General features: G+C 39.2%; 1 protein-coding gene across 1 annotated transcript; it reads left to right on the plus strand.

Moving 5' to 3' along the window:
• Window positions 1-4,401: 4,401 nt before the first annotated feature.
• Window positions 4,402-9,270, plus strand: SPINK14 (serine peptidase inhibitor Kazal type 14 (putative)). Its single transcript, XM_033097040.1, has 4 exons — window positions 4,402-4,539; window positions 5,458-5,501; window positions 8,121-8,257; window positions 9,225-9,270. Exons 1-4 carry the CDS (start codon window positions 4,470-4,472, stop codon window positions 9,268-9,270), a joined length of 297 nt encoding a protein of 98 aa, XP_032952931.1. The 5' UTR covers window positions 4,402-4,469.
• Window positions 9,271-12,815: the final 3,545 nt, after the last annotated feature.

The raw sequence follows: 12,815 nt of genomic DNA on the forward strand, positions 1-12,815 counted from the left end.
AGACCTAAAGGAAGACAGCTCAGTACCATTGTGGAGAAATAATTGTTTAAAGAATGGGCTAGACTGTGAAAATTGTGTAGTGTGTGCCATGGAATTGAGACTTTCCTTTCTGCAAGAAAACAGTGATGCCTTAAGTTAAACTCTGTGAAGGATTTTGACATCCTTGCAAGGTTATAGGAGTCTGCTTTAGCAGGGGTGTCCAAACTTTTTTCAACGTTTTTCACCAAGGGCCGTATGCGGTAAAATACACACACAGCCGGGCCACTCACTCGAGGTGAAGTACGTATTGCCTCACCTGGTTTATTTAAGTAAACTAAATATATTTTTGGAATTTGCTGTGGGCCAATTAACAATGGATCGCGGGCCGCAGTTTGGACACCCCTGGACTATAGAGTGAGGAGCTGGTTTGAGGTGATAATGGAACATGTAAACTGAATTTTTCCATAGCTACGAATAGGAGCCTGACATCCAGGGACAAAGCCCCCAGGTTGTAGCTTGTGAAATTAAGCCATGCATGTGACATGACAGATGATGAAGAAATCATAGACTAAGGATTCTCTTAGGGACATGTGATAACTTTATTTTACTTGTTCTCTTCTCCAATATTAGTTCAACTGGAATTGAGGAGAGCATGGAAAAGCTAAAGATATTTTAGCCTTATTTCTTTTCTATGATGTTTCACTTTTTCCTTGGTGTGCTTTAGTGTGGAGTAATGTCTATAGACCTCCCTCTGTTATCTTATTTTTGCATCTATTAAATAGAGCCACATAATGATAATACCGGTATGCAATTCTTTTTATCTTAGGACTATTTGCTTCCCTTTTACCTATTTGATATATTGAATTTGTGGAATTTATTGTTTGATTTTTCAGGGCTGATGTGGGTAAGAATCACAGGGGCCATGATTAGTACCTGAATCTCACAAGATTCAGAAAACTTAAATATTGGCAATTCCTTTCTCAAGTCTGCCTGCCATGGGTAATTATTTGTTTGATGATTTTCCCCTGCCATGATATAATCTCCATTAGGGTGAGGAAGAGGTGAGTCTTTTTCACGGCTGTATTTTCAGTGTTCCACACAGCTCCTGACAATTCAGAAAGCCAGACAGACAGTAGAAGGCCTCCGGGGACTCCCTTAACCAGTGAGGCTCTGCTCATAACAAAATCTGTGACAAAGCCAAGTTAAAATATAAATTATTTTTCCTCAGGTGGGAAGTAATTTCACACTCATTATTTTTGAATATTCACATAATGGCCTGAATCTTCAGCTCAAAGCCTGTGAGGCCCATGCAGTCACTGTGGCAAAGAAAGAGCCAAAATAAATAGCATTTATTGGTGGCTAATGGGGGTCAGGAAGTTTCCCCAGCTGTTTAAATGTTAGTTCAATTAAACCTCCAAAGAGGCCCGTAAGGAAGGTTTGATGACCCCGTGATGGGAAAATTCTGTCCAGAGAGAAGAAATTGTTATACTTTCCAAGCTGACAAACTATTATAACTAGATCTTCTGTTTTCATTCTGTCCAGAATCCTTTCTAGATGATGAGGTGCCTCTACCTCTCTGAACTGGGAGGCAAATGATTCACTTAGGAAGGTGACAGGGTATTTTCAAAACGCTCCATGGTAGGTTATAAGCACAGAGCCCATAAATTGGATGAAAACCACCTCTTTCATGTGCTATGTGACCCAGGTCCTTTCTGGAAGTTTTCAGTAGGTTTATTTTTAGTCACTTATTAAAATGAAATAAGAGATAAATCAACTGAGGTAAATAAAAATTTGTTCATTCAGCATTGTTACTAATAATGAATATTGGAATCAACCTAATTGAGCAGCAATGGAAGAATATTGGTACAATATAATCCATATATGTGATGAAATATGACATGAGGCATCTAAATTCATGTTCAGTGTGACTATATTTAAAGATCAAGAAAATGTCATAGTACATTTCTAAGTGAAAAAAGCAGAAAACTAGGTATATATACTACAAAAATTTGAATATGACTGTAAGAACATATATATGTGTTCATGAGTGTGTATATATATATATATATATATATATATATATATATATATTTTAAAACCTAGAATGATATAATTCAATATATACTTAACAGTATCTCTGGGTTTTTGAGATATCACATATTCTCTTTTTTTATATTTCTGTTTTTCTAATTTTCTAAAGGTAACATGTATTTCCTTGCTATAAGAACAATTGTTTTTAATTATTTATTTTTTTCAGTTATAGTTGACATTCAATATTATTTTACATTTGTTTTATGTGTACAGCAGAGTGGTTAGACATTTATATAATTTAAATAATTACAGTGATCTGCCCTGATTGGTCTAGTACCCACCTGACACTATATGTAGTTGTTGCAACATTATTGACTATATTCTCTATGCTGTACTTTACGTCCCCATGACTATTTTGTAACTACCAATTTGTATTTCTTAATCCCTTCACCCAGCTCCCCAACCCCCATCCCCTCTGGTAACCATCAATTTGTTCTCGCTGTATATGAGTCTGCCTCTGTTTTGTTTGTTCGTTTATTTTGTTCTTTGGATTCCACATTATAAGTGAGATCATATGGTATTTGTCTTTCTCTGTCTGGCTTATTTCACTTAGCATAATATCTTCTAGGTCTATCTATGTTGTCTCAAATGGTAAGATTTTATTCTTTTTATGGTGGAGTAATATTCCATCGTATGTATGTACCACAATTTCTTAGAACAATTGTTCTTTACAGAAAGGAAGAGAGAGGCCGCAAGTTCAGATTAACAGGAGGAAACTCAGCTACTACATAACATATCTTCCCTGTGGCAAAGCTGCAAAGACTCTGGATTGATACAGGAACAAGCCTGGATCCACTGCAAATGGCATCTATTACCTCATCTGTCACTGCAACCTCCTCTCTTCCTCAGCTGTTTCCATATTTTGCATTCTAGCCCAAGGTACTAGTTTTTGTTGTGGAACACGCTATGCTTTTTCTGCTGTGCTCTTTCTTACTGTGGTATGTTGCCTCATGCTCTTGCCTCTTTGGAATGCCTACCCAAGGCTGCTCTGTCCACCTCCCAAGTCTTCTAGGCAGCTCTGTGTTTCCTTCCCCAGTGCCTCCTGCTGAGGTTTGGTGTTGAGTCAACCTGAATGTTTGGCCTCCCAGGGTCTGTTCAGCCCAGCACACAATGCCTCAGTGCCTTCTCCTACGCAGCTACTCTACCCCTCCTGAGGCACTAGCACATGCTCCTTACATAAAAGTCACCAGCCACAAAAGCATGTCGCATCTCTCTTCCTTTCCTCTTCTTTCTGAGGTGGGTCAATTGGGGCACACGTGGTGGGGAGAGTGGACATCTGGCATTGTGGTTTAGCGTAGTTGGATCTTCCACTGTTGCTGCTCCATTCCTGAAGGAATCCAGGGGAGATGTCAGGAAGAGATGGGGGTGTATTTCACCAAAACGTGGTGTCCTAGATGGTCTCAGGAACAGGCAGAGTAGGCAGCTGTGTGCCAAGGACCTCCAACCGTCCTGGAGAGTGGAATACTGAGGAGACATGTCAATGTCTCAGGTAATATGTCTCACCACGGCGTATCAGCAAAGAGTTCATGTAAATTACCTTGGCACATGCTGCAGAGCAGAGATTAAGGCCTAAGGGACATAGGGAGGACCAGGTCACGTTTGCATCATTAGGGAGACAGGGAGAGTTCAGTGTGGTCCTAGATCAGGCCCTGGAATGTGCATATGCCAGTCTCTAGAGTTGGGAAGGCTGCTACAGGCAAGGCAATCCCACAGAAGGATTTGATCATTGATGTCTCCCTTTCCTGTCTGGAAGAAAATAGCTCTGGGGCCCCCTGAGATGGCACAAAATGGTTTTTCTCCCTACGCACTCTCTCAGAATGCTCCAAGAGAATCTATCTAGCATTTTCAGTCAGAAAATTGTCAACACAGGCAAGTGTACCTGGAGCATTAGAAATCTTTGTCTTAATCCAAAGAGATGGTCTCCGCTTCATGAGCAAGTACAGACTGGCTTCTTCTGTGAGAAGCTCTTGTTATCCAGAAGCCTCTCGTGGCCTCATCATTTTCTTTTAGCCCTTTAAAGAAAAAAAAAAAAAATTGGTTGAATCTTCAGGTAAGGAGTTGCCTTTTCAAGACACCTCCATACTAAAATAATACAATTATGCCCAAAGATTGACTTCTGTCCTCTGAGTCGTCACAGATCTGTCACTGAGGTCTATACTTGTGATTTTGACTAACCAAAATTTAACTTTTCCTGAGCATTTGTCCTTAGGGAAGGGTGGAATGGACCATCCAAGTGAAGTATAGAAAGTTTACACTACAGTGGACAGACTAGAAATGACTTTTCACTTCAAAGGTGGTCTTAATATCCTGATTATTCTGCTTTGGTGATTTTATCTAGAGGGCAACATCCTGAGACAATATCTCAGAGCATCGTTCTAAGGACAGACCAGGAGGAAAACATGGCCAAATCTTTCCCAGTGCTCTACTCACTTTTGTTCTTCATCCTGATACACTTGGTGTTACCTTCTGGTGAGTAATTTGGCTGGTTCAGGCAGGCATGCAAGGTTGATTTGTGGGTTCTAACATTGTGATCTGAAATAGAATGCTTCGAAGTTCTTATTTATTTATTTATTTATTTTTATTTAAAGGTACCATTTTACTATCTCTATATATCTGTATCTATAGAGAGAAAGACAATGGAATGAGGGCCAGAAAAAAGTCCCTTGGCCAATGGGCAAAGAACCTTAGTTTTTTCATCTATTAATGCCGAGTATGAGACCCAAGTCATGGGGACCAGGGTTTTGCGTAGTTCAGTGAAGGAACATGTAGAAGTGATTGGCAATATGCTTACATTGCAGTGCATCTTAAAAACTCAGAACTTTTGAAAATGCTTTGCCATGTATTTGATTGGGTTATTATTTTTGGTATCCTCTTTTAGAGAAGAGTCATGTAGGGAGTTATAAAGTCACCTAGCCTCAAAGACCCAAGAGTTTGATTTTTTCATATATCTGCATGAATTCCCAGGCATTTCATGAGCGAGTGTCTTTCCCCTCTCTGCAAAATGTGGGGATTGAGCTAAAAAGTCTCTAGAAAGTTCTAGCATTTCTTAATTTTTTTTTCCCATATATGGGCTGCTGGTTCAGAATCTGCTCAAGCTGAGGTTAATTCCTGTTAACCAAAAAGTTATTTGATTTACTGGATTGGCAACATTTATGAGAGCAGTGATACATCTATATAGTTGTCTGCTGATTATCTATCAGGAGTAGAAGAGTTGTTCTACATTTTTGAAAAACAAATAAGTGAATACATGTCCAACTATAAACAAAATAATGTTTGAAATTATTGCAAGCTTCCTTGGGAATAATTTGGAAGTCTTTTGTTCTGCTACTTTATTGAGATATGATTTTCCAGATATTAGATTCTATAACTATTTTCAGTGTGTCTTAGTTTCAGGCCCTCGACACTGGTGGCCACCGCATGGAAATATTAAGGTAATCTCCTACTAGATTTCCCGGGACCGAGGATCTGATCTGCGTGTTCTTTGGAATTGCTGTTTTAGAACCTTACTACAGCAAGGTCATCTGTGACATTTTTCAAGGGCCACTCATATTAATGTGACAGGTACACTGCAGGTATAGGAGCCCAAAGTAGAGTGATCCAAACTGGGAACCAAGCTGAAATTTGGTCAGGCGAATACTAGGGAACCTTCCAGAGTGCCTGGGGAATGTGCGTGAACATTGACGACAGCCAGAGACAGGGCAGGCTCGGAAGAGTCCACAGACTTGGGCATAACATGGTTTTTGCTCCCAAGGAACTCACAGTTTGGAGGAGGGAATGCTCCTAAATGCTCTGAGACTATAGATGATGCCTAAGTGAGTTGTGAATAGGGAACACAACCTCTGAGATACGTATTGAGGAAAATGTGAAGGAATAGGAAACCCATGAACAGACTTCTTTTAAAAAGTGAGCTATGAGCTGACAGGTGAGAAAGGCATTACGAGGGCAGCTTGGCTTTCAAGGGACCCATAGATCAGAGCGTAGAACCTGACAGAGGCTGTAGCTCCAGCAAAAGAATCTGCAGAATTTGTCCAGGATTTATACTCTGGTCCCATAGAGTCCAGTTTCAGCATTTTCCTCTCCAGAAAGTTGCCTGCAGGAGTTATCCCCTTGCCTAGCAATGCATAAATAAAAATTAATTTACTCATTTTTACTTATTTTCTTTAAGAAATATTTACATAACTTCTGTGCTGTGCCCTAGGATACAATATTGAGGAAAAGAAATATATTCCTTTTTCTCAGAAGTTTACAAATAGCCAGAAAAAAGAGAAAGGGACAATGATTATTTGTAGTAAATTCCATAAATAAAAGAAGTAGGATGGTACCATAGAGAATATATATTGGGAGTAGAGATACTACTATAACAGTGTGATCAGTGATGGCCTCTCTGGCATGGGGACATCTAAGCTGAGACCTGAAGGGTAAAAAGGCGCCACCCAGGTGGAGAGCAGTGAGGAAGACTTACCGACTTGAGTCACTGATTGAACACCTGTGTGAGTGGAACATTGAGAGAGGAGTGCGGCAGATGCTACAATTACAGCCTGATGAAAACATCTCACTCGAAAGAGGAAAAAAAAATGGAGCTATATTTATAGACAATGATACTAACTATTCTTGCTTTTTTTATTTGATTACTCTATATTAATTCAGATTAAACTATTGTATATCTCACTCATTTATGCCATGGCTAAGTGCCAATATTTGTGCCAGGCACACATTGGTTAGTCTAATCAGATACAGACCTTACCCTGATGGGCTTATAATTTTGGCGGCATGTGAAATTAGGCAAATAATTACACATATGCTTTATTACACACTAATGAGAGGTATAAAAAGAAAGAATGGAGAGTTGGGATTGTATTTTGAGAAATATTGCTGAACAAGTGGGTTATATAACCTGAGTTCTAAAGGTAGAATGAGTTTAAACTCTGGAAAAAATATGTTTGGTGGGGTGGTCATGACAAACCTGAGATGGAGGGAACATGGAGCATTTGGGAGAAATGAAACTAAAAAGGCAAAGAGCAAGGTGGTATATGGCAAACTTGGAAGAGTTGGGAGGATCCAGATCACATAAGGTCTTCTATCCCATACTAAGCACATTTTTTTATGGGAAATGAGGTATAATTAAGGATCAAGGGAATAAAATGATTTCGTTGATGTTTAAATCATGGAAACTAGAGGACATGGGTCATAGAGTGACAGACGTACAGGAGGTAGATGAAGAGAGCCACCTGGCCGTGGTGGTAGTGGTGGATAAGATAAGGAAAGTAGGAAGAAGAGTTTCTAAGCTCAAATATGAATCCTCTTTCTCTAAATACTCAGCCAAAACTCTCTCCCACCTTGGGTCAGAGGTATTTTATCTATCATATGGTACTCACACAGCCCGAGAGACCACCATCCTCAAGCTCCATCATCCCAGAGTCACTGCTTGAAGCCATCACTGACACCAGCTTTGCAAGTAGACATGGGTTCTAATCCCTGATGACACATGTTCCTTCCTTTGTTTTCACTTTTTCCCTACAAAATCAGGGAGTTATTCCAAATGATCTCACGTTTCAAAACTTCAAAATAAGAGTTGACTTGGGGTTTTTAGAGTGGATGAAAGGTGATAAATATTTTAAATCAAGGCACCTGGATTTCAGGGAAGCATCTTTTCCAATTATGGGGCTTTAGATTCCTTAGCTGAGTTGGCATAGAAAATCCCTCAGAATATTTCCAGGTCTAATACTCTGGGAGCAAAGGAGATTGAGAGAGAAGCTAAATTTTCAAAGCAGATTCTGTTTACCCAGTCTTCCTACTCCCACGCTAGCATAGCAGGCCTCTGTTCTCTGTTACTGTCAGGAGGTCCTGACACTGAGGGCATCATGGTGTTATCAGATGAGATATGCATAGCTTCTGATTGCATTGCTTTGGGGAGCAGGGAACTGTGAGAGCTTTGGTGAGGTTGGAATATGATCCTGGCTATGTTTAGATTTTCCTAATAAAATCCAGAGGTGCCCTACCCATCTGTGCATGTGGTTCTAAGTGTATCGTTCTTTTCAATTGAATTTCAGGTGAAATGTCCATATAAAACAGTAGACTTGCATTGGTTCAAAGGAAAAATAAACCCCTGCGTTGGTGTATATCAACCCATCTGCGGCACCGATTTCGTCACCTATGAAAACCCCTGCATCCTGTGCGTTGAGAGCTTGTGAGTACTAACTGGGGAAAAGGAGAGAACAATGGAGAAGCTTAGGCCACAGCAATTATTATCTACCTCTTCTCTATCAGCCTTGATGCCGGGAATTTGCACAAATAATAACCAGTCCCTCCTCAAAAGAGCATTTGGTCATCTAAAGCCCATTGGAGAAGCAAGCTGCCTCTCTGTGCTCAGTGGTGTTTGTTAGATCCTTTCTTCTCGCTGAGTCCTCGCATCCCCATATGCCAAGTGATGGATGGATTTTCACTTGAAGCTTCAAATATCCCTTCAAGTCCTGAAATTCTTTGATTTTTAAGCCAAATTGTGGTTTTGCCTTTTTTCAGATATAGTCAACCTCTGATGTGTCTAAAACTCTGAGCTGGGAGGAGGTGACAGCAAATTTGCGTCCTTCAGCTAAGAAGGAGTGTTCAGATTTTTTGGATTTATGTGACATGATTGTGTGATTAGATATGGAGGTCTCATAAAACTATGACTTCAGTTTTGATCTCTGGATAAGCCAGTGCAGTTCACAGGGAGAAAAATTATTCCCACGGCATCAGACTGGAGCCCTCATCCCAATTATTATTTTGTAATTTTGTGCACGGAGCAATGACAGGAGTGTGTAAACCCCAGGTCATCAGAACTAATAAGTAATTCAGCCAAAGTGTGTGAGTATTGACAGATACGAGGGTTGATATGCCTCACATATCTCAAGCTCAGGACTAATTCAATGACCTATTTTCAATGAGATTGTAGCATAGGTCATAATATCTTCAGTGACATCTTAGAATCATAAAAGGATAATTGGGTAGGAAATGCAATAACTTGACTAGTGTCTTTTGTCAATTCCCCCTTATGCTCTGGCTCGTAGTTTCCTCAAATATAAAATAAGGGTGTTAGATAAGACAATTTTTAAAGTATTCTTGTAGCTCTGACATTCTATTATTTAATGTAATATTTATTCTGACTCTTCCTTTAGGAAATCTAAGGGGGAAATTAAGTTTCTACATGATGGAAAATGCTAGCTGAGTGGACTTGGATGGGAAAGAAGATATCTTCTGTTACTCTCCATCAATCCTCCTCTTGCAACTCACCTGTCCTTTACGCCTCCTTACGTGTGTTCTTGGTGATAGAGTTGCTCTTACAGGCTTGTATCAGACAGCTAAGTGTTCTTTCTTTAAACCTTTTCCTTCATGGGTTTACTGCCCTCCATGCTCTCTCTAATAAAATGTTCTGAAAGTTTGATTTCACTTGGGTTTCATATCTGTGTCTCAAGTCTCAGAAGTAGAACAAATGAAACATTTGAGCCGCGGGTCAAAGACAAACATTGGGATTAATCAGCTCTCTGATACTGTGAACGTGGAGTAATCTATGTAAAGGCCCCGGCTGTCTTTCAAGGAACATGACAGAAATTTTTTCTATATTCCTTTAGCATTAAAAAAAGAAAAGAAAAAACAATTAGAACTATGAAGCACTCTGCTCTTCCTAGTCATTCCTCTTGCCTACTTTCTGCAAACTCCTCATCAAACAGCCCCCCTTTTAGACTCAGCCTTGAAAGAGAAGCATCTATTCATGTCTGGCTTAGTTCAACAGCGCCCAACACTTTCACTGGCTCTACTTTTCTCCGTAGAAGGAGGCCCAACTGATGGTATCCATGAATGCACCATTGGTCACTCGTCTTTTTCTTAAATTTTTGACCCATTTTAACCTCTGAAACATAAGGGGAGTGTACTTCTTTGAGTTGTGTGTGAGTGTTTTAATAAGGAGAGAAGACTGATGTACACTACTATGCCCTCTTCTGAGAGCAGCTTGCTCCCTATTGGCTTAGGAAGGAGCATTCTTCTGCCTCTGAGTATCCCATAAGACTACGGTCAGAGAGTTTATATGTTCTGTTAGCTCTTTGACCTTGACCACCATGGCAATTACATGGTGGATATACGACTCCATTGAAAAAGAAAGAGTCCCCTTTGGTCTATCATCTTTAGAATATGGAAAGCAAATAGTTTTGGGGAAAATGAAATCTTCTCTCTCTTTATAGCGTGTCACTTTCCATTGCTCCAAGTCTTGGGCCATATGCAGGAACACCAAGAACTCCAGGGAGGACTGTTCTCCAACACGATTGCTTTGACTTCCTGTTCACAAATCCTTTCTCCTGCAATAATCAATCTGTTATCATTCAGTGGATTGTTTTTATCTCAAACATTTTAATTTAATCTCTACAAGTTTGATTTATATCTTCCATGTTTCTAACTTTTCAAAAAAGTTATTATAACTGGAATGTAATTATAATAATTTTTTTTTATGATTTTATCTGCTAATTCTAATATCTGTCAGTTCTAGGTAGGTTTGGGTTTGTTGATTTTCTTCTCATTATGGATTGTATTTTAGGATAGCAGACAGTGTGAATTGTATCTTGTTTGGTTCTGAGTATTTTTGTACTTCTAGAAATATTCTTAAGCTTTGTTCTGAGACACTGCTCAATTACACGGAAATAGTCTGACCCTCTGGAATATTGCTTTTAAGAGTTGTTAGGTGGGACAAGTGCAGTATTCACTAAGAGAGCTAATAATACCTCACTGCTGAGGCAAGACCCTTTTGAGTACCCTACTCAATGCTCTGTGAATTATGAGGTTTTTCTAGTCTGGCTGATAGGAACAGGCACCAATATCAGCCCTATGTGAAATCTGGGCTCTGTTATGTCTAATTCTGGTGGTCCTTTCTTGGCTTTGGGTAGTGTCCGCACATGTAAGCACCAGCCAGTAACCTGCTGAGCTTTCTGTCCAGCTCTCCAGCACTGTGGTCTTGCAAACTATAGCCACTTTGATCTCTCTCCTTTCAGCTCTCTCCTCAATTCAGGGAATCCACTTGCTCCATCTGAGTTCCTCTTTCGTATTCTTAGAATATCTCACAGCGAAGAAACCAAGGCTAGTCGTAGAGTTCACCATATTTATTTCCCATCTATCAGGAACCACTCTCCTTCATTGCCTGATGTCTAGTACCATGGTTTCATATATTTTTGTGTGATTTTTTGTTTTCTTCTTAGGTAGGAGGTATATCTAGTTTATCTTACTCCATATTATCTGAAAGTAAAAGTCAGCTTTTTATTTATCATGTCACTGGGCAGTTGGCTGTCTGTATCCCCAGACTCCGCTTCTGTGATTCAACCAACTGCAGATCAAAAAAAAGTTTTGTACACAAAGTGTACACATAGTACACAATACACATAGTACACATAGTACACAAAGTGTACTATGTAGTTAGGCCCACGATGGTTGCATCTGTACTGGACCTGTACAGGCTTTTTTTTCTTGTCATGATTCCCTAAACAATACAGTATGACAACTACGGATATAGCATTTACATTGTGTTAAGTATTATAAGTGATCTAGAGATGATTTAAAGTATATGGGAGAATGTGAGTAGGTTATATGCAAATATAGGCCATTTTATATAAGCGATTTGAGCATCTGTGGATTTTGGTATCACTGGAGGGTCCTGGAATCAATCCCCTGTGGATATCAAGGGACAACTGTAGTTATGTTTTCCTCTAATACCTTCTAAAATCTAGACTACAGCATAATGTCATTATTCTAATTTTCTAAGATTTCCAAACAATAAGATTTGTGCTCTGTAATAATATAATTTTTTTCAGTGGATAATAAAGCATTTACTCAAGTTTGCTATATACAAGATTAAAAAGGACTGTCGTATTAATATTTTTTTCTATCATTTGATCGTATACATTTTCTAAGAAAGAAAGAAAGTCAGCATATTTATCTCAATGCAAGACTTCCGTCCTTTCAGTGCAATTCCTAAAAGCTAATCATTTCTACACATGTCCTACCACTGCCAACACAGAAGGAGCTTCCCTCTAAGTGTCCTAGCTCTGACAGCCACTACCTGTGCTCCTCTCTCGCTCTCTCCCCTCCCCCTCTTCCCTCCCCCTTCTCCTTTGCCTTCACCGTCTCCCTCTCCCTCTCTGGCGTTTTCAATTTTGAAATCCCTCTGTCTGGTTCCCCTTATTTTTAAGCCTCTAATTATTGATGAGTCCCAAATTTGTGTCAAGGCTATCTTCTCTTTCCCCAGCATACTTTCTCTGTTTGATAATCCCACTCACATCTGTACTTACACAATTGCCTGTAAACTTAAAACTCATGGATCCTCATCATAAGACGGTATCCATCTTAAATAGCAGATACTACATCCTTTAATTTCATTGGCTCATAGAATCTTTAAAATCAATCTATCAAATATAAGTCCTGTTTTTTTCTTTCTAAATGTGCTCCTCCATATTTTGATTTAATGAAAGTCAATGTAACTACTCTGAGTCTTTCTCAGTCTAAATCGATTTCAGTATAATATATATATATATATATATATATATATATATATATATATATAGAGAGAGAGAGAGAGAGAGATAGATAGATATTCCTTATTTTATCTTAAACATAAATTAAACACATGAACATGTATTTCATCCAAGTCTTCACCACGTTTTAATAGGTTATTTTGATATTCTTCTTAACTGTTAATCGCAGCCTGCATTTTATTCTCCCACCCATAATCC

Source organism: Rhinolophus ferrumequinum, chromosome 24 (genome assembly GCF_004115265.2).
Source record: "Rhinolophus ferrumequinum isolate MPI-CBG mRhiFer1 chromosome 24, mRhiFer1_v1.p, whole genome shotgun sequence".
Classification (NCBI taxonomy): domain Eukaryota; kingdom Metazoa; phylum Chordata; class Mammalia; order Chiroptera; family Rhinolophidae; genus Rhinolophus; species Rhinolophus ferrumequinum.